General features: G+C 35.5%; 1 protein-coding gene across 11 annotated transcripts in view; it reads right to left on the reverse strand.

Moving 5' to 3' along the window:
- The window catches only part of slit2 (slit homolog 2 (Drosophila)), a 164,687-nt gene continuing 142,194 nt past the window's right edge, over positions 1–22,493 (reverse strand). For 6 of the 11 annotated variants that reach the window (XM_088636432.1, XM_088636460.1, XM_088636424.1 and 3 more), the window contains 10 exons: positions 17,946–18,085; positions 16,343–16,369; positions 12,213–12,306; positions 11,445–11,582; positions 10,921–11,161; positions 9,257–9,387; positions 7,087–7,241; positions 4,565–4,853; positions 3,225–3,436; positions 1–1,908 (listed from right to left, as the gene is read on the reverse strand). In XM_088636432.1, coding sequence (XP_088492558.1) covers positions 1,667–1,908; positions 3,225–3,436; positions 4,565–4,853; positions 7,087–7,241; positions 9,257–9,387; positions 10,921–11,161; positions 11,445–11,582; positions 12,213–12,306; positions 16,343–16,369; positions 17,946–18,085 — 1,669 coding nt within the window. In that variant the 3' untranslated portion in view covers positions 1–1,666. Of the gene's footprint in view, positions 1,909–2,479; positions 2,521–3,224; positions 3,437–4,564; positions 4,854–7,086; positions 7,242–9,256; positions 9,388–10,920; positions 11,162–11,444; positions 11,583–12,212; positions 12,307–16,342; positions 16,370–17,945; positions 18,086–22,493 lie in introns of all 11 variants that reach the window. The other 5 variants (XM_088636440.1, XM_088636517.1, XM_088636496.1 and 2 more) reach the window with 2 other exon arrangements.

Raw genomic sequence — 22,493 nt, forward strand, 5'->3', positions numbered from 1 at the left:
TGAAGTAAAGATCCTGTTTAATTTACAAACATCAGCAGCAATACTGATATTAGTCCAGGTAAGACAAAACACAATTCATTTAACATGGACACCTAGTTTGTTTTGTTTTTCATAAAAAAGTCAGGAAAACAAATCTTTGTTATACAGTGTGCTCTTTTTTAATGAAGGCAGAGCACATTCCACTACCATACATATTATAATCAAAATCTACATTACAAATTTAGCAGCAACATGTTAACATTGGAAACATAGGGATAACAAAGTTTTTTTTTTTAGAAAAAGTCACAGTTTTCTTAGCGTAGTTTGTTAAAAAGGTAAGGAACTCCAAGGAAAATCATGTTTGTAAAAAGAGAGCTATTTTCTCCTATGATAATTTTCTAAACACCATTTCATCTGTGTAAAATATGTTGGGAAAAGTTACCTCTATACAATTATAATCTAGTATAAAGACCTTTATTTCTGGCACAGTACAAATTCTGAGGAGATTTGACAAAAATATACAATGTTCTGTTACATTTAACACTTTATGTTTAAAATGTAACACAGATTCAGGAGCAGACAACAATACCAGTGGTCAAATATAGAGCTAAAAACAAAACGTCTAAATGGGACATGCTATGTTAGTTCATCTATCCCACCAAATCCTGATTTTAATTGTCTTTTTAAATATAAAAATATCAGGACAAATATAAATTAATATATATTAAAAGACTCAAACTGTAGTATAAGGGAAGATCTACAAAGATAAGTAAACATATTTTTGATACAATAAATATTTGTCAGTGATATTTTGAATACTGCGCCAAAAGTCAGAAGACACATAAAAAGGACAAGACTTATCTTTAAACCAAATTACTAATCATACATTATTAATCTATATTTATTATGCCCTCCCCCCCTCCCTTCCCTTTAACATTTAAATTACAAAGAATTAATACTGGAAATGAGGCTCGCTAAATATTTAAATGTCCGCTATTGTACCATTGACATGTGCGAGTAAAATTCATGATATACTAAATGCACATTTACAACAAGCTTTACGCTATACTGCAGTTTATGGCCTTCAGTAGATCAGTTTCAACGAATGAAATTTCTATTTAAAAACAAGATTTCTCAGGCACAGTCCTCCTTTGGGATTCATTTTGTTCTTTCCTTTTCAAAAGGTAAAAGATTTTTCTAAACACCACCGTCATCAAACACGAAGTAAAGAAGACCAGGCTGTAGCTGTACATCATATCTCCTCTCTGTATCTGTTGTTCATTTTACTTTCACCTTTTGAAATTTGAAGCTGTGTACTACATATCATGATGCGTTTGTCTGTCATGATACAGTTACTAAAAGTCATGTGAAGTGGAAAATCAAAAACGATTGATAAAACTTTAAACGGCCAACTGTTATCTTCATTTCTTCATCTGCGACAGACAAGACCCAGTTCTTCTCGGAAACAAAATAAATGTACCACATCCTGGAGTAATGGCAAATGAAGAATAGAGTCAACTTGTGTTTTTTTTTCTTTCCTCTTGATAATAAAAAATAAGTCTGTTTTGTACTTTACAATATATTTCAATATTTCCACTATGGAAGCATTAATTAGTCCAGCACTGTCAAAAGGTACTCTTGCTTTTTCTTCCTTTAAAAAAAGGGGGACATGTAACACAACAGAAAATTATGAAGGACATTTTGTACAGCCACACTTCACCACTTTCTCGACTTCCTCCACAAACGAAGACCCGTCGGTGCATTCAAAAGTGTATTTCCGGCGCTTGCTTCTTAGAGGTCCACAGCACTGGCCGATGGAGCAGCCTCCACGACATTCTAGCCGTGAGACCTTTTTGGTGGTCTGGCACGCGGCATACCCCTGCTGTTTCTGATAGTTATCTCGGACCCGTTCCCCTCGACAAAAGATTTCTGCGAGGCAAAAAAAAGGGCCCTAATTTAGCAAATTCACACCAATCACAGTCATCATGTTATCAGTGTGAACCCACATATAACTCCAAGAGACAAACACCTTTAGCTGAAAACAAAAGAGAAGATGGAGGGAACCAACCATGCCATTTTACCAACGGGGTTCAAAGTAATAAGACTAGAGGATAAGAACTTTCAATGGAAAACACTGAATTCAAAAGTACAACTTTAAGCCACAGCAGTTTTTTAAAAGAAGACACTTGTGCCCAAACTGTGTAGGTCTGCTTGTTATGAAACAGCATCAGAATACATTTAAACATATAAACCTCTAAAAGCTATCTCTATGAAAACGTGTCACTCATGCAATCAAAAACAAAATCATGAACTGCAATTTCACAACACATAGATGGCAGCAAAAATGTAAGCTTTGGAACAAAGTCTTTTGGCAGAAAAGACTTATAAAGCACATGTGACTTTAAATAATGTTACCCAAAAGACAAGATGAAACTGATGAAATGTGGAAAGGACAAGGATAAGAGACGGGAAATCCTTTATCCTTTGCAGGCTGTCTCACCTGTCTCACCTGAGTGGGATTCTGGGTATGGCCAGAAGAGGCTGAGAGGTCCGAAATAGAGTTTGTAATAAAAACAGGAGCAGAGTCATTGGATTTGGACTCACAGTGAAAGAGGTAAAGGACACTATCTAGATACAGTACATAAAAACTGAGGCACAGCTTACACAAAAAGCTTAATTTTTGTGTAATGGTACCTAGTATATTTACTGTGCTAAAATTATCATGAGCACATCCAAATTCTGTGACTCTGATATGATTTTTTAAAATAAATAAGCAAAATGTTTTTCAGCTATTCAATGCATGTACTGTATGAATAAAGTCAGTGTTTATAAACTTTTTGAAACATCCAGAGAATTACTTAAAAAATGACTAAAATGAATCAGAAAAAAAGCACCAACACCTTGTAAAAGTGATATTAAGGGATGCTATTGAGAATTTATATTCTGGTTTAGATTTTGGGCTGCTCCAGATCAATTAAGACTAAGGTCACTTAAATTTGGTATTGAAAATCATTCATATGCACATACATAGGGACCCTTATTAAAATAGTGTATATTATTAAAATAATTATTAATAATATTATTTACAAGTCCTCATAGTTTTGATGATCATTAGCTAAATTACATTTCATGGTGTGATACTTGTTAAGGTATTGGATAAAATTGACGAGGGTCATAAAGTTATTTATATTACAATGAACCAGTACAACAACATAGCTACCAATAAGAATAATATTTATTCTTACCTCTGTCACAGCTGTCTCCGGTGTATCCACTGTTACACTCACAGTAGGGCTTGCCCAGGCCTGAAAGTCTGCATTTTCCATGTTTGCACTTAATGGATTGGCAAGGGTTAAAGACATCTTCCTCTTCATCGCACAACACACCCCCATAGCCTGGCTGGCACTTGCAGCTGTATGAGAATGCGTTGATAGACACACAGGTCCCATGGATACACCTGAAGATAGATATAAAGTGTTGATTCAGACAGTAACTCCACCTCTTGAAAGAGGCTTGAATTAAAACAATACAATTACATCTTAGTGCTTTCCATCCCACAATCCCAAAGCACTTTATACATATTCATCTTCATCTACCATACAATTACAGCACTCACATGTGACAAGTGGCAGACCCATTACATAGCAGATCAGGTGTGGAAGATTTTGCTTCCACAATTAAATTAAAAGGCAGATCTATACAATTTTAATGAATAAGTAATCTGGACCTTGATTTATCTCTTCTTTTGAAAGTTGGCAACTCATACAGCACAGTCTATCCAAACTCCAAAGTGGGGCATTGTTTTCTTGTTGAAAGTATAGTCCAGAGATGGGTGGTACAGTGAACCAGTGGCTAGCATTGCTGTCTCGCAGTGCTAACTACATGGAGTTTGTCTGGTCTTCCCATTTGTGTGGGTTTCCACCAGGTGCAACGGTTTTATGCCACAGTCCAAAGACATAATGGTAGGTTAGTTGGCTTCTGGGAAACTTCAACCCTGGTCTTAGTGAGTGCATGTTTGCGTCTCTGTGTGCCCTGACTTGCACCTGTTACTTGTAAAAGGTTCTGTCTCCCCTGTGACCCCGAATTGAATAAGGCTGTTAGAAAATGGATAGATGGTTCTGAGGAAAGAGTGCCACCCACTGGTCCACCAATATCATTTAGAGCAGGCAGGTCCTGGTTTTACCTCTCCCAAGCCAGTACTAACTAGTACCATTGTTGCTTCACCTCTGAGATCTGACAAGATTAAGATATAAGGAAGCAAAGCTGCTGAATAGAGAACTAAAGAGTGTGGCAGCTCTTCAACTTCAACAGCAAACCTCAGAGGCTACTCTGCAATGAAATGCTAGTTGCTCTTTGATCAGGCAGGGATGAAAACTACACAAAAAAGGGCTATTTCATTTTTAAATAATATGATTTAAAAATAGAAAATTATTAGAGTTCATGGTTTAATGGTTGGAGAAGAAAAACATTTTTAAACAATATCTTTTACATTTGATGAAATAACAATCAAGCAATCAAGAGGCTGGTATCTGTAATAATATCCGGCTTGCGGTTGTGAAGCACAAAAAGTTCTAAGAAGACGTACTTGTTGCCATGACAGGGGTCGTTAGTTTGCTGGTCACACAGCACTCCAGTCCAACCCCCCTCACATTCGCAGGTGAAGCTGGACTGTCCTGTGGCATGACAGGTTCCATGCACACATACTTTCTTCTGGCAAGGCTCACACCCTGGCAAAATCCCCGCTTGCAACTGGAACTTGCTGAAATCCTGCAGCTCATTGTTGATATACAAGTTCCGGATGCACCCATGAAAGCTTGTACCATTCTGGCCTGGACCTTGACGAAGTGCCGCCACATTTGTCTTCACAGGCATTCCTACGTAATGACATCTGGTTAGTAACAGGTCCTGCACACTTGTGTCATCAACAAGGTTATATCTCATATAGTCAATATCTGTACTGTAGATGTAGCACACAACCCTTATTGGATGGACAAACGTTTATATTGTTACAGCTAAAGGTGACCAGGAAGTGAAGTATCTGTAAGAGTTTTGATAAAGTGAGTAACATCTGGCAGTGTAAACATTTCCATCTTCAAAGCAGAGGGGATGTTTGCTGAGATGTATGGGGTCCCCACCCGGTGATACATCATACAGTTTACCTTGGTTTACCTAATTAATTAGGTTCTGGGTAAATAATTGTCAATCTGTATTCCAGAAACACACCAAATAAGATCACATTAGGACCACAGAGAAGAGAAGAGAGAAAAAGAAGAGAAAGAAGGTCAGACCAGAAGAGAGAGAGGATTCAGGAGGAGTTGGAACATGAAGCTTGCGCCAGGCGAGAGCCCCTACTTCATGATCATCCAGACAAAACTTGACTGGACCAAAGTATTTGAACCTTGTTAGAGAGAGCTTGCTATTCTGTGTTTTTCTCGGGAACTTGGGTTTCCCAAGTAAAAGATACCTTTGTCAAAGATGGCCTTTCCTGCTTTTGGGTGCATTTTAAGAATAGGGAGATAGGCTCCCATTTATTTTGTTGCATCCAGGTTTACAGAAAGAGAGATTTAACTGCAGGTTGTTCATCATTTATTTTAAAAGGCATCTTAACTCTTATTTGGTCTTTGTAGGCATTATTTAAGAGTTGAATACTTGGTAGCAGTCTGGGGTTTTCTGGGTGATAAGAACGTTAGGCCTCTGGAGCACCTTGTTTGTACATACTATATTAACGGAATGACTAGTGTGCCAGAGAATAAAGAATTCACATGCCTCTAATTATACCAACCGCTCATGTGTATTCTGGAGAAATCACTTACAAGTTGGGGGTTACGAATAATTATTGTACTTATTAGTAAGTAATTACTAGGTATTACTAAGTAAGACTAAACCGCTTAATGAGTTTTCTGATTTTCACCATTTTTGTAACCCCCTATTTGTAACAATATGCTTAAGCTAAATGTAATTGTTTGTTATTAAATTACTAATTTGAATCATGCGATTTTCTAATCCTATAATTTCCTCTTGCATTAGCTTAGCACTGAACCATACAGAACATTTATTTGATCTTTTCTATTAATAGTTCACACAAAACTGCTGATATTTAGTTACTGTATAATACATTTTAATAACATTCGGTTTTATCACTCTGTGCATCTGAGCATCCTGAGAAGATCTTAAAAGTGGTTTTAGAATATAAAAACATTATAAATGAGAGATGGCCATTCAGTCCATCTTGCTAATTTAGTTGCTAGTCGTTTAATGATCCAAGAATATTATCACGCTGTTTTGTAAAGGATCCTGCAGAGTCAGCTTCAGCTAGACTATTTTTTCTTAATGGAAATGGAAAGTGTTCTGAAACTTTAAATGTCTATTTTTAAATGCACACAAATGTAAATGGGATGCTGAAAAATACATTAAAGAAGATATGACAATAAACATATTAAAATGTAATTTGGTCTAGGCATTCAGCTTATTGTCTAACTTTTATGATATTGTTTTTATGTCTGCAAAGCCAAATTTGGCCTTCATTAACTAAATAAAAATAATTCTATCAGGGAAATAGTCAAAGGGAAAATAGTCATGGCTTTTTAGAAAATCTTCAAATTAAAGGAAAAAACACTGTTTTTGTAAAGTGGGACATTCGTGTTCATTATACTGAACACCTACTGTACATTTAATATGTACTATTTTTGACTTTCTCTTTTGTTACCATGCAGGTAGCTCTTTACAGTTATCCTTAAGTAGGCTCTTCTTGTCGATTGTATGACAATAACGAAGCAGCATTATTAAACAGGTGGTGGTGGTGGGGGGGGCAATCACATAACTGCCTATAGTACATGCCAGTTCTCCTGAGGCTGTTCCTCCAGGACTGCTGGGAAAAACTCACTTTGCAACACATTATGCTGACATTGCTAGTCAATTACCTCATCTCTAGGACACAGTCATTTAGCCCTTTTAAATTCAATCAGCTTGGGAGCAATAGTTTTCCGTGTTACACTTTAAATAAGTGCTAGTAATTATTAGTACAGCATTCTTCATTTAGTGCGTTTGCAGGTAATTGGCATGTCGTGAGTTTTTGTTTAAATTCTTTTCAGCTCTGTTGACCCTTACCTCCGACATAGAGAGGTGAATCAAGGCTCAGTGTGGACTGTGGGGACAGGGTGCTGATACTTTTGGGACTCCCTCCATCGATTGAGAGAGAAAGCATCTGGTCAAGAGCCACAAGTTCCACTACATGGAAGTTTCCGTCATTTATTGTTTCAACACTGAAAAGGTAAGATATACAGTAAGCATGAATAAAAAGTAATGTACAGTTCGATGTTATTGTATTTTTCATACAGTAAATACTGCATAATTTCAAAATATCTTCTTTCCAGTTGTGTCAGTCTTGCAATGTTGCTACTTCTGTGTACGTGCTGAAATTACATCGGGCATCAAGTTAAAAACCCTGTGATTTTTTTCCCCCATTCCTAATGCAAAATGATCAAATATCACACTTCATATTAAAGGTCTAAGGATAAATGCATTAAAGTGAAGAAAAATACTTTTTTGGCTTGCTGTAAGTATTCCTTTTCTCCTGCGAGAACCGAAACAAAGAGCAATCTGTCTGAAGGTTGAAAAGGCAATAGAAAGACATCAAAATATATAGTTGTTGCTCTGGAGACACAAACACATTTAAGTGTTTATAGTGAAAACGAGTGCCTGATAGTAAAGAAAAGGAAAAAAAGAAATTCCTTGAAAACCTGCCAAATATCAGGAATTCTCTCTCAGGGGCTTTTGATGTGCTCAGAATTTTAAAAAAGCTAGCACTGCAGAGATCTGCAGCCTGACACAGAACTTGGCATTTGTGCCCTAGACTTGCAGAACAGTGGTTCAATTACAGGCACTCATTCACACAGCCCTTCTCAAGAGGGATTTTCTGAGGAAAGACAAGAATTTGTGTTGGGGATTACGGATGTAACAATATGTCTGTCAATAGTGAACATGTACTGTGATACATTACACAGTTCGTTTTGTGAGATGCCTCTGAGCAATGCATCTTTTTAATTAAATAGTCTCAACAAAATTTCAAGGGACATTTACAAGAAATTACTATCTAAAGCACACATACAGTAACAGTAGCATTATAAGCCTAACCCAACTTTGGCAATGAAAAGGAATAAATCCCTACATACTGTCAGAAAATTCCATATATATTTCCATATAATTATGTAATGCATTGTACAATTCCTTTAGTGACTTAAAATATCTTTAAGTCCTGTGTGTGACATATCTATAATGGTAATGTTTTATTTCTGGTAGTGTGAAGCTATTAAAAAAATATCCTAATTTGTCTGATCCAATGTTGTCCCCTTTTTATTTTAATGTACAATAATTGGTCTTGCTTGGTCACTGGCAATCAATTATCTTTTCTTATACATACATTCTGTATTACATTCTATTTTAATTTCTATTCTAATTGATTCTAATTAATCTATCCTAAATAATAATATCATAATAAGACCAGGTGCTGGGGTATAGGTAATGACTGCCCCACAGATGAGTGAGGCAGACACGTTGAATTGCTTTTAATTAAGAAAAAGAGAAAGAATATTTAAATGCTTCTGAAACAGAACCTTTCAGAAACTACACTGAGAAACAGCACAAAAAACAAAACTAACCAAAAAATTCTGAATTTATTTTCTGAACTTATATATGACATAAGATACGTTTTGACACAATTAATTTTTAAATTTGTTTTCAAAAAATATTTTCACAATATTACAATATTTGCCCCCAAAATCAAAATTTAACTTTAACCTAACCTTTACCTGCTTTACCTATGCTACTCTTATATTTTTATGAGTTAGGACTTTGAGCAAAAATGTAATATATTTTTGCCTTCAAAGCTTTTCCATTTAAATATGAATATGAAACTTCAGTTTCCTAATCAGGACTAGAAACACATGGAAATATCTAGTGGGATATTTAAATTTGAAATGTTTAATTTGGAATGTACACATAATACATTACAATAATTGATGACAGAATGAGGTTTCAATCATCATTTCACCAAATTAAGTGTTATAATTTTGTGTATGTTTGACACAAACAGCATGACAAATAGGAAATTAAAAGGTAGTTTCAGGGGCAGCTGGTTTCTTTAATGAGCAAAGAAATATGACAATGAAAACATTATCAAAATGAGGCTGCATTGAGGAAAACATAAAGCAGCTCTTAGAAAGGTTATAAGCATTGCTAGATAAATGGAATATAGTAAGTAAATTTGCAGACGTATTACCTGTAAATAGCTGATGGTGGATAAGAACCAGTGTCATAGCTGACACGTAATCGTCCCCTATACAGCTCTACAGCAATGTGGTCATTGTCCCCTTTGTACATCAAAATTCCATTATCTTCATCTGTTGCAATCTATTGAATTACAAAGAAAAAAAATGACTATTAATTATTTTATATAAAATAAACTTCCCCCACAGTAAAACAATATCTGGACAATATTTTACATCTAAACTGCAAAATAAAAACTCAGTAGTGGCTTTTTTACTGCAGAAGTCTCACTTATCTCCCCAAAACAAATAAAAATCAAATCAGTAATTTAATATCTGGACTTCCATCCCCCCTTAAAAAAAGCTTTGGAAACAAATATTTTATTACCTTTTTGGTTTACTGTCACAAAATAATAAAGTTAAATCACATTCTCAATTTTGAAGAATAACCACCAAAAATATCAGCGTAACAATAAAAAACTGGGATCAGACTAGTTGCTTTTCAAATTTAAGAGACTTCATTCAAGTCACTCCCCCAGACTCAGAAAATGTAGAATTTAAAATGTAGCTTTGTGAATATCCCCCTGACCTGAAAACAGTATTATATGTGGTCTGTGTAGGGTGGTGAAAAACCTTCACCTTCAACTTTAAATTCAGTGCACGTATGTACAGTATATTAATACAGTATAATACATTTACCATTTATGCTTTGATCCAAGTCATTTACACATTAAACAAACACAATGAGCTTAACACAGAACTGTGTTTTTTCACACTGACCAAAATAAAGTTTCTACAACTCCCTATGGCATTTCAGCATTTCATTTAGAACACCAAATATCTGTTTACCACTTGATGTAATGGTAGTGTAGTTGCCACACTTCAGTACCCTGGACAGCTCAAAGGAGAAAGATACTTTAACCACCAGCAGATGCATTTTCTATCATCTTCAGAAGTCGTAGATGCATTTGCAACACCTAAACTGGTAGTGAGGGTCAATGAGAATCATGTGCCATTCTCACATGCCAGCTTGCAGATGCATCTCAGCTAGTACATTTTAGGATGTGCATTTCTACTGATATTGAGGTGTGTCCCAAACAGGTCCAAAGATGTTCAGAGATTTTACATATGTCATACTTGACAAGTGCCGTCTAGACGAGCTGGAAACATCAACTGAGATGCAAAGTTTGTGCAGCTCGGAAGGCATTTGCAATAATGGCGAGGCCAAGTGAAGGGAAATCACAAAAATAAATTGAGTTCTGCATAGGATAGTGAGAAAATCAAACCAGTGCACCATGTATGGTCAGAAATTGTCCTAGATCAGTTTTTACTGGGCACCGCTAATCATGTGAATACATTTTGAAACTTCTGTATTCTGAATATGACATACTTTATGAATGACATCAGCAAGAAAAATGGAAATTGCAGAAAGACAATTTCATAGATTATGTATGACTGTATGACCAAAGAATCCTTATGCAATGGTTTTAGGAAAAGGTCACAATGTTATCTTTCATCCTGCTCACACTATCCCATATGGTCCCCGTGGACATTCTTGAATTCAGAAAGAAATCGCACAAGACACTTTGCAATTGTCACTCCACTCAGGAAAAGCATCTGGAACTGTAGCCCATTGCTATAAATATGCGTTTTTAATTTTGTGTGACATCATCTCTACCTGCAACGAAATGTTGGCCTGTGAGTCAATCAGGGAGGATGGGATCTGCAGAAAGGACTCCCTGTCCACAAAGTTGACGCTGATAAGCTTCTCGCACTTCTCCCCGTGGTATCCCTGCAAACACTGGCACTCAGGGTCTGTGTCCTTTACGAAGCACTGGGCTCCATTTTGACACTCATAGTTGTCACAAGGGCTTGTGCGCGGTAAGACCATTGGTGGAGAAAACTCACAAAATAAGCCACTGCCCGGCAAAACAAGAAATGAAAAAAAGTAGTTATAATTTATGTGAAAATCACAGGTCCAAATGCAAAATCAACTGATATGATATGCATCATTTATATGAAAATGGTATGGTAATAAAATAACTCTATAAATTATTGAAAATCTAGGTCTTTAGTCTTCATTACATCCTATTTGATGGATGAAATATTTTTTTTAATTCATATCAAGTCATATTAATCTAGCACAATTACACTAACACTAGATACACAAATATTATGATGGAAAGAAATAAAATGTCTCACCTATATCCCTCAGGGCACACACAGGTATAGCCATTTACTGCATCGATGCAATGGGCTCCATTTTTGCATTTATTTTCCTGGCAGTCATCAAAGTCGATGTCACACTGGTCCCCAACATACCCAGGCATGCACTCACATCTGTAAAAGTTCCAACAACATAAGAAATTATCTTTACAAACTGTATATACAGTACCACACACATGGAATGGTTCATCAGTACTGCATAAGGGAACTACAGTTTGGAATCTATAGTTGGGTTTGTCTTATTATGAATCTTTATATAAACAAACCAAAAATAAGGTGAAGAGACTGAACTTGAAGAAACATAGGTGGAAGAAACTGAGCAGCTTTAATCCATATTTCATATCCTGTAATTAATTGCAATTGTGTGGCCATGTAACTCAAACATTGTGAAATACAATATATTTTAAAATTGATTTTTAATTGGTACAATGAACTTACATCTGAACAGTATAATCATTAATAAATGTGTGAGCCAAGATCAGCAGAATGCAAATAATGTCAAGGTATGAATATTCTCCATCTATGAAAGGATTTCTCACAAATTACTAAGGCGTGATCCTTGACTACATTTTCCTTGATAATGATAAAATAATAGCAGGTTCAAAAGTCTCATTTTATAATAAGAAAAACAGTAAGCATCTGCTGAGTCTGAGAAAAGAAAAATACTCACATAGAAATTAATGAAAATAGACAAAATGTTTGCAAGGCATCATCAGGAATACAGCAAACTCTTTTTATACTCACTTGTATCCTTTGGGTGTCAAGATGCACTTGGAGTCATGCTGACAGAGGTTCAGCTCAGGAGCACAGAAATCCAACTTTTCCTCACACAGCTCACCTGCAAAACAAAAGAAGACAGGTACTGTATGTGTCATCTGTGGTTCCAAAACTGGTGTGGTAACCAAATTGTAATAATCTTTCCAATGCATTTATGCTCCCCAAAACTGTTTTTTTATTTCTTATTAAAATAACAATATACTGCAAAAACTCCCTTTCCTTCAAACAACCATGTAATCATCCAGCCTTGCCAATTTTAAAACATAAGGCTTTGCAGAGCCAGTTATAGATTGTGTCATGAAAGGTTTGATGAAATCACAGAATGTATTTTCAATTTATATTTCTGAGCTGACGACTATTGCTGCTGGTGCCAAGACAGAGCCCCTGCTGTGCTGGGGTATTAAATTATTTATCTTTTTTTTCCTTAGTGAACTCTTTTCAAACAAATTATATTGCAGAGAAAGCCTTCCTTCGGTGATACAATGCCCTGGAGAGTTTAAAATGACTTTGCCTTCCAAGGCTCAAAATTCAACTCAAAGGATTCTGTCTTTACACAGTTGCTTTCTGAGAGATGCCAGATGCGTGTCTCAGGACACCATAAATCAATAAAAAGATTTTGTGAAATTACATACAAGGCACTAAATTATGAATCTTTAATACCAGTCACACTCTGCCTTCCCTAAGGGAATGGCTGTGATGAATGGCTTATGGCTTAGCCATGTGTAGTCTGGGAAAAACAATAGAACCTGCAGTCATGTAGACAACCAATATTCTGCCACTGATAAATTATCAAGGTCTGTGGTAACATAATGTTCTGTGAGCTCTACTGATTCTGTAAAAAGCAGGATCCATAAATACAATGTAAAAAGATGCAACATAGCATATATTCATTTCCAACTGAGAAAATCTGTCTCCTTTTAATTATAGTATTTTTCTTTTTTAACTCTCTTAATCTCCTAATGATAGAAAAGTTTGAGTTCTGAAATATTTTATGATGTGCGTGCATGTCAAGTGCCATGCATCGTTGTAAGATTAGACCTAGGGGATCATATTTATACCCTACAGGGCTTTGATCTGATTTAAATACAAATAGTTGAGTTTACAGAATGATTTATGATTTTCAGCTATGCAAACTACGTCCTGGTATACGGCTCTGCTGATTAAAATCTCTCAAATTCCAACCATCACATTGCTTTCGTGTAAAAACATTGATATTTCTTTTAGCACAATGTAAATATAAAGGGCTTCGTATTTAAATTGATCTCGAATCATGCCTCCGGGGCTTAAATTAATTAGCAGATCCATCTTATTTCTTTTCTGTTGCTTTTGCTTAAGACATTGCATTGCACAGTGCCATTCCCTCCAGCGCTGTAGTTACTGTTTCATAACAAGGATACATCACCTCTTCTCCTAATGTGTTGCTGGCAGATTGGTAGCATTTTAAAAGGTGCACACTGACATAAAACTGTACAATGTTCAAGGTCAATGTGCATACCTCCGTGACTACTTATGATGGGAATTATTTTTAATTAATGCGGAGAAGAATGAAGAGGGGCACCACAGTGACGAAACACCCCCTTAAACCTTGCTGTACACGGACTTATAACATTGAAAGGATTTGCCTTCTCAAATCAAATGACATACGCTTCAAAGGCATTTGGATTGTTTTCTTGCCCCACACAGCAGAAATACAGTTTTAAATTAATGAAGATTTCTACTGAGTGACTACTTTGTTACAGGTTTAAAAGTTTGTTTTAAGTTATTAACTCCCACTTTCAGAACTTGATTTGACTGTACCCAAAGCCTACTAAGCAAATTGATAAAACTGATGGCAAGAGCCTAGTCAAAATGCCAAGGTCAATTGATTAGAATGTGTTGATGATATACAGTACATATTTGCCATGCAAATAAATACACTGATTTGATTAACTATGATAACAGAATATGTATTGAAGCGGTTCAAGAAGAGAGCTGCGTCAGCATGAGTAGGCTGCAAAGGAACAGATAAAGGTTCATTCCATGCTGAGAGGTAAAGAAAAGAAACACAAAGTTTCAGCTGTGGACTCTGGAGCCTTCGTGAGGTGTAGCTCTAGAGCCGAATCGTAGTGTTTTTTTTCTTTACCTCTCAGCAAGGAATGAGCGGAAAATAAAGTTTATTTTAAAAGGCTAATGTCTACTTGTGGACATATATCCAGTATATATGCAGTTTTGGGTATGTGTAATAAATGCTTGTATATGAAAAAAATATATTTGTAATTATTTAAATGTAGTAAATACTGTAGTAAATACTATAGTAAATACTGTAATACTCTAAGTCATACGTAATAAACACTCATTCAACCTACCAACCGGGAATTTGGACACCCACTTTTAGGAAACAGGTTGCCATCACTTACATCTGGAACTCTACAGACATCGTATATTAAGTTCCATATTTAGACTTAATTACATTGAGCTTATTCATGCAGTTACCATCCAACATTAAAATAACATTTGCAACCTATTTGCAAACCAGGAAAATTCTTACAGCAGTTTAAAATTTGACCATTTATTTTTACACCAGAAAATCTCACATTTAAAGTACACTCTGATCCAAACTACATATTTAAAGTGCTGTGTTGGCTTGTCCTTGCCTTTGGTCTCTTCGCTGTTAACATCTCTGAATTACAAGGTAATTTACTGTAGAAAAGCTTACTTTTCTTGACGTACTATTCCTAACGGGAAGCCATCCAGGCAACAATCAGCCTGATGCCAATTGTCTGTATACAGGTATGCTTCTGATTTACAACACATAGTTGTTTTAAACTCCTGGCAAAAGATAGCTCTAAATGCAGGCATAAATTCCATTCTTCCTCTGTCTAGCATCTCTTTAAATAGTTTACGTATCTATCGACTAGCTTATAATCATAAAAATAAATGGGGCCTTGTAAGAATAGATCCAGCGTTTTTTTGCATTCATGAAAAGAGACACCTGCTATTATCAGATCTTTCTTCATCTTAATATTGCTCAGGACATTCTTATTGGCAAAATACGGTTATATTACTAAAGGCTCAAATTGAAATGAGTCTTCAAATTTTTTTGTTGGTTAACGTCTTATACTTTGAAGGAGCATGGTGATAAACAAATTCTCTCCACTCCAGGGTCCCAGGAATGTGGTGTTTTCATGATCTCTCCATGTCAGAATGGGGTTGCAAAAGGAGCTCACAAAGACATTCACGTTAGATTTGACTGGCTACTCCACATTGTCCCTTGGTGGGAGGGAGGAGGCAAGACGGGATTTCATACTTGGTGGGTTGTTTTCAGCACAACAAGTACTGGCTTTGGGCCGATAGTGAAATAAAGTTTAATGAGCAGGCCTCATCTAATTGTGGAATTCCTGATAAAGAGTGTGTCTAGGAAAAGATTTATTTAAATATTCACAGAAATTGAAGTTCCTTCCATATGTGATAAAATATTATGTTTAAAATTATTTTCTAAGTTAAAACATACTTCAAATTACCCAAATATTTATGCAAAAAGGCAAGATTTTGAATCTTCAGATATAGCTTAAAACCATAACTGCATTTTTGAACTTCTATTTGCAGTCTATATAATAGATATAATTGCAGTAACAGAGGCAGATATTTCAATATATTAGCTGATATTAAATTTGTACACCTCAATGTTTCAAATCTTTTTTACATTGTGTCTGAAAATTTGCTCTGATCGATGCTTATGGTGGGCTCTGATAACCACATTGCAGAAGAAATGAAGCAACAAAGAAAGACAAAGGCCATGCTTGCAACAGTATAAGCATTGTCATACTCTCTTCTTTGAAGAACTGGTTTACTAATCTTCAGTTCTGTCCAGCTATACGACCACAACAAGAAATTTCTGGATCATCCATATTGACTGTAAAACATTTAACTTACATAGCAAATATTTTTTGAGATAATGCAGAGACATAACGCCTGCGATGTTTGTAAAGCATAATTAATTTCACTTGATTTTAAAAAGCTGGACCAAACAAAGGTATTACAAGAGAAATTCAATGCTGGTGTAAACATTGCCACAGAATAACATAAAATACTGTATATGAAAAATAACAGAAACTAACCTTTTTCCACCTCATTGAGATTAGCAGCTTGCAGTGACAAAGACAGAAGAGACAAGGCTTTTACACTGGTTTACAGTAGCAGAGCACTAGAACATAAACTAATAAGCAGACACAGGAAGGCAATGCAAACACCATACTTTTACTATAGCAAAGAGTATAACATGGAAGGCTGAGTCAGATTCCACCATATGCAAATAAAATCTAAACAACCCCTTCCTTTCGACACATATCTGTTGAATGTTGAATTCAATCAAATTAAAGAGAATCGGTCCTGAAGTGTAATAATGTATTACGGCCTTAGAGCTCAAGAAATCTGGTGTTTCCTGTAAGAAACAAATTGCAGTTTAAAACAAGACAAATTGAGTGTGAAATCAGCCAACAAGGTGACCTGAACTCAGTTATTTTCCATATGTTGGCATAAGGTACCCTGGAGGCTAACAGCATGTTGCAAAATTAAATTCTTTAAGAGCAGTGCTCAAAACAGGCCCCCAAAAGTATACAGTTTTCTTCTTATTCTTTTTCACATTAAACTGTTTTGAAATGGGTATATACCGTATTTAGAGTTTTAACTGATTTACAGTTTATGATTCCAATGATCATAAGAAAAAATACAAATGAGAGGAGGCTTTTTAGCCCATTTAGCCAATTTGGTAGTTAATTAATTGATCCAAACATCTCATCTAAGCAATATTTTGAAAAGTCGGGGTATCTGCTTTAGCAATGTGGTTGGGTAGCTTGTTCCATACTCCCATAACCCTTTGGAAAAAGAAATGCCTCATCTTCTTTCACATAGTAGTATGAATAAACATTCTTGTATTTAGCAATATTGGTTTCAGATCTGAAATAAATTTACCCTTTTAAAGGAATTATTTTATGAAAACGACAGAAAAACGCATACATTTGTACACTCAACTACTATTTCTTTTGCTGTGAAAACCAGTTTTCAACAGCATACAGTAGTTACAGGACGAGCAAAGAATATAAAACTCAAATATTCAGATCAAACTGAAGGTAACTGGAGAAATTATATAATTTCACATGCTCAGAATTGAGTTATGTTTTTTGATGATCAGTCACATGGGTTATATGTTTTTCCTGACCTTATGTAAACGTCAGGAAATCAACTGTGGTTAACTGTCCTTGTCAGACAAAACCATAATTCTGCCGCAAACACCATGAAGCTGCAAGCTTTGAATCTTGTGGGCTTATAGTCTGCTGTCAAGGTTAGAAGATTAGTTTACCCTGCCAGGTGGAAGGAAGCCACCACATTATTTTGTTGGCTCACCTTGAGTTTCATATTAAAACTGATTTTTTTATGAATTTTACATTCAACATTTATTTTTTACAAATAGATTAATTTAAATTTTTGCAATTGAAATGCAGTATTAATACTAATGCATGTGTGTGAACAGAATAATATGTACTGCATATAACCATGTCCATAAAACCTGTACATTTATTTAATAGATTTTACATGCACATGGCTACAAATAATCCTTTGTTGTCTGTTACACAATAATAATACATTACACATGTGACATACTGTCCAGGTACCCAATATAAGACATTGTATATTATCATCAAATGTCCTTTCTGGTCTTACCTGTGTATTCAGGGGGACAGAGACAGGTGTAATTGTTGATTCCATCTATGCAAGTAGAGTTGTTTTCACAGTCATTATCCTCACAGTCATCAATATTAATCTCACAAGTCTCGCCTTCAAATCCATCAGCACACTTACACCTTAAACAACAAGAGTAGAACTTAGAAACTTTTTTTGAAAAGCATAAACAGGACAATTAAACTAAAAAAAAACAAATAACTGTTTATCTTAATCATAAAAATGTCCCTGTTTGTTTAGATTCCACTCCAGTCATTTTCAAATGGAATATTTTGCTGATGATAAACTTAAAATTTGGTTTACAATTTTGTTTGTGTGTATTTGTTTAATACACACTGCTTCCTGGAAATCTGTACTGTGATCCTAATGAGTTTTTTTATAATATATATCCAAATACATACTGAATCTACTATATGTGAACTGTATTTGACTGTTACAAAGCTACTAATTGTGTTACTCCATCGTGCCTTTTACAGTATATTTGCAATTTAATCATTTTCCACCCAGTTTTTGAGTCTTTTTAAATTGAATCCCAAAAAGCCCATTTATAATGGGACACAGATTAAATCTGAAATTTTCATCCGCCCACCAATTGCAAATTTCTAACACATTACTTGATAGTGTCTCTTTGTTAGCCAGAAACATTTTGTTTTTATCCAAAAGAAAGCTGCATTCAAGTACTGAGTTTACTGTATATATGTGAATAATAGGTGGGTTGAAGTTTTGATTTAATCTCAGTCCCAGAGATTGCAATGTTTGAATGGAGAAAATATTAAGTGCCAAATGCAGCAAAGTGTAATTTTATTTCAGGCCAGGACAGCCATCCAGAGATCAAAAGGTTAATAGCGTCTGACAAGCAGGAAGCTAATTTATGCTGTTAAACCCAGAATCTGTGGTAAATGTAAACACTGAGGGTCCTATACTCATAGCACTTAGCTTCTGACAAATCTCCAGTGTCTCCAAACTTGTAAATTCACTTTTGAATAGCTACTTGTTTTCTCTAATCTATCCTGAGCACCTAAAGGAACTTCATCACTTCCAACTGCAACAATGTCATAAGGTCATTGTTTTTTAAAGTATTTTTAAAGTTACTGCACTGGAATTTTTTAACAGACATGGCACAGGTAAATTATTTATGCTGAATAACATTTGTTGTCAATGGGGCTGACAAGCACATGGTATACTGTGAAAGTCAAGGGTGAGTAGCATGTGTATCAGGTGAGTAACACATTCATGTCATAATGGACACATTTACATCTTGCAAGTAATGCCCTTATTACCGCAGCAGCATGAGGACATGCTTTGTCATGGTAGAATGTTGTGACATTAGGATGATACTGCAGAAAGTGCAGAAAGTGAGGTTCCAGGACATGATCAGTGTAGTGCAATCAGGTTACCATCAAGCACTGCATGTGGAGTTCTGTAGTGATTCTTGCCCATACCAACAAACTGGGGTATGGATGTGTCAGTTTTGGACTGTCATGATTCCTAGTCTCCTGGATTGTGGCCTAACATTGATGAATTATTTATCTGTTACATTTTGCCAGGTTAGATACTGGTACTGTAGCTGTGAACATACCATATAGAAGGACATAGTATGCAGTATCCATTCTCCAAAATAAGCTGGTACAAAGGCATTGTTATCTTGATAAACAGGACATACCAGTTCCTGTGTTTTTCTTTTTTGGTCTTCACCAGGCTTGATATTTATCAGATTAAATAATCTCATTACCTGTTCCCAACCAACTGCCTCGCTAATGAGGTGGTTTAGTGCTTACGTGACATTCCATGTGCATCATAGTCATTAATGATCCTTTAACCAAAAATATGCCAAACATGAAAACATACAGTACACGCATAGAGTAAAAAGGTTCTTTTGATGCTGTATTTATTCTGGATGTAAATTCTAACAGGGAAGAGTTTAAAGTTAATGGAGAGTTTAAACTCTTAAGAATTAATTAAACTCTCCATTACAAGAATCTCATAAACTCCTATCACTTCTGCACTTCAAATATCCAGCCACAACTTCAAGTTAAGCACATAAAAACAAATATACAGGAAGTTTTGTAACTTATGTAACTTTCTAGACTCTAGAAAACCTACTGTATGTAGCATTATAGCATACTGTGGACACCAGTGTCTACACCAGATTTATTGTCCATGTGCTACACCTTACTAGAAATGTACTGGAAAGATTATTGACATTCTTATGGAATTCACAATTTTTGCTTTTGTTTTTAAAATACATTTTCTGGGATACATGTATGTTTAAAATAACAATTCCTTAATAAAATGTTAGCAAATATACATAATTTCTCATTACCTACTTAGTTGTGCCAATTAATATTTTACAGGCAGAAGAATATAACTGACTAATCTTTAGACAAAAAGTTTAGGTAAGAGGTCTTGATAATTTGTTAATGAAGTGCTGCAGAAAAAGCCATTCCCATTTCACGCTCCACCTTATTAGGTTTTATAAGAAGATTACCATTCTCTTGTGGAATTATTACGTTAATTTAATAGAGTATTCTATTTTATTATTCATGAAGTGCAGCTGGAGCCATTTTATTCTCTGATTAACTAATTCCAATTTTAAAGTGCTCACAGCATGTTGAGCTGCAGCACACGAAAAATAATTCCTTAATTCCTTGATTCAATGTGTGAGCATGACATTACCTTCATTCTGAGATGTCCTTCCAGAAAAAAAGGAAAAAGGGCTCATAATTTACACTGTCTCCTTAAGGAAACATTGTTCTTCATATGATAATCTGCTATTTAATTCTAATATGTACAGTATAACCAATTCCAATTTTAAAGAGCTCACAATATGCTGAGGTGCAGCACATGCAAAATACATCCTTAATTCCTTGATTCAATGTGCAAGCATGACTTTACTCTCATTCTGAGAAAACCTTCTAGAAAGAAAAAAGAAAAATGTCTCCCTTTTTACATATCCTGAAGGAATGGTTGTTCTTTATCATACATTATTTTTAAATTCTAATACTTTCAGTTTCTATATTAGTTTAAACAAGGTACCTCAAGCTGACAAAAGGAATCAGAAACACAAAACACTGGTAGATCTAAGGACATTTTAATGATTTTCAACTATTGTTCTTCAGAAAATTGTAGACTGTCCTTGAGCCACCTTGCAAAAACATTTACTATGCGTTAGGAAATAGTAGTGAGGACCCTATGCAGAAAACTAGAACGATTTCCAGAGGCGTAGTTGATAGAACAATCCAAGGTCCTAAAGCCTTAGGTAAACAAGCCGGTGCAAAAGTACAAAACCAGAAGTGGAGCCGTAAACCGTGAGGAAGCCGAGAGTCGAAACCAGAACAATAACCAAGTACCAAAACCAAAACCAGGAGATGTAGTCGGAGAACAAACCAGAGTCAGGAAGCCAAAAAACAAGCGGTAAGTTGTAGCGAAAATGGAAGCAGCTCTAGCCAGGAAAAACCCTAATACTGAGCACAGGGGAGTGTGTGAAGCAGCATTAAATAGGCTGGGGTAAATTAGCTAATTGTGAACTGTGCTGAAATCCGAGGTGGAATGACGATTCGGGGGCGTAGCATAACACTATGAATAAGCAGCAATATATTTATGTAAAGAATTCTGAGTTGATTTTTCATATCTAATGTAAGTTACATTTTTTTCCCATAAGGATTAATTTTGTCATAAAAAGATACACCATTATAGTCTGCGGTCACTTTTCTCATACCTAATATTTAGGTATTAGTGTGGTTAATTGATGCTGAAAAACTCAGTAATTGTCACCTATGTTCAAGTTAATACCTTCAAGTGTCCTTAGGTATATTCATCTTTACTTTTGTAGGGACTATTTTGATGAACAATTGCTTTGCAAGATGGCAAGAGTAGATTTTTTTACACAAGTTGCTGCTTAGATCTTTGAGCCCATAATCGTCTTTCCATAATTCTGTTTCCTCTTTCTTTCATGGGTTCACGAGGGAGCTGCATCAGTGTGCAAGATGAAAAGGAACAAGCAGGAAGGTAAATCCAGGCTGAATCCAGCAAGAAAAATCCCAATGTTCTGGATGTTAAACCTTCTTCAGGTGTGAAGATGGCTCTCCAGCTGAAACCTTGTCTCTTTCGTTCCACTTTTCAGTGTGGAATCACTCTCTACTTGTCTCTTTAATTCCTGACAGTCCCATTTAAAAAAATACTTTATCACAGTTCCTCCAAATCGAACTGACATTTTGTAATGTATGATGACTTCAGTTTGATATACTTGGGCACATCGAACATTGTTCCTCCTAGAAATACAGAAGCTGGTAATGTGACTGAGAAAATACGGCTGGGCTTTCTTTCTTGGGCTGTGGGGTCTTTTTTTAAATGAGTATCCATCATTTTTTAATGTTTAAGCTGATTGCTCAACAAAATGCTCATACTGGTGGAGATTTTAGTCTATGTACAGTATAGTACGTTAAGGTTGTACACTATTTCAGGATAGCTGGCACATGCTTCTCCCAAAGTATGATGTAGAACAGACAATACGACAGTCGTAAAACCTAA

Source organism: Lepisosteus platostomus, chromosome 1 (genome assembly GCF_059453375.1).
Source record: "Lepisosteus platostomus isolate fLepPlt1 chromosome 1, fLepPlt1.hap1, whole genome shotgun sequence".
NCBI classification, from domain to species: domain Eukaryota; kingdom Metazoa; phylum Chordata; class Actinopteri; order Semionotiformes; family Lepisosteidae; genus Lepisosteus; species Lepisosteus platostomus.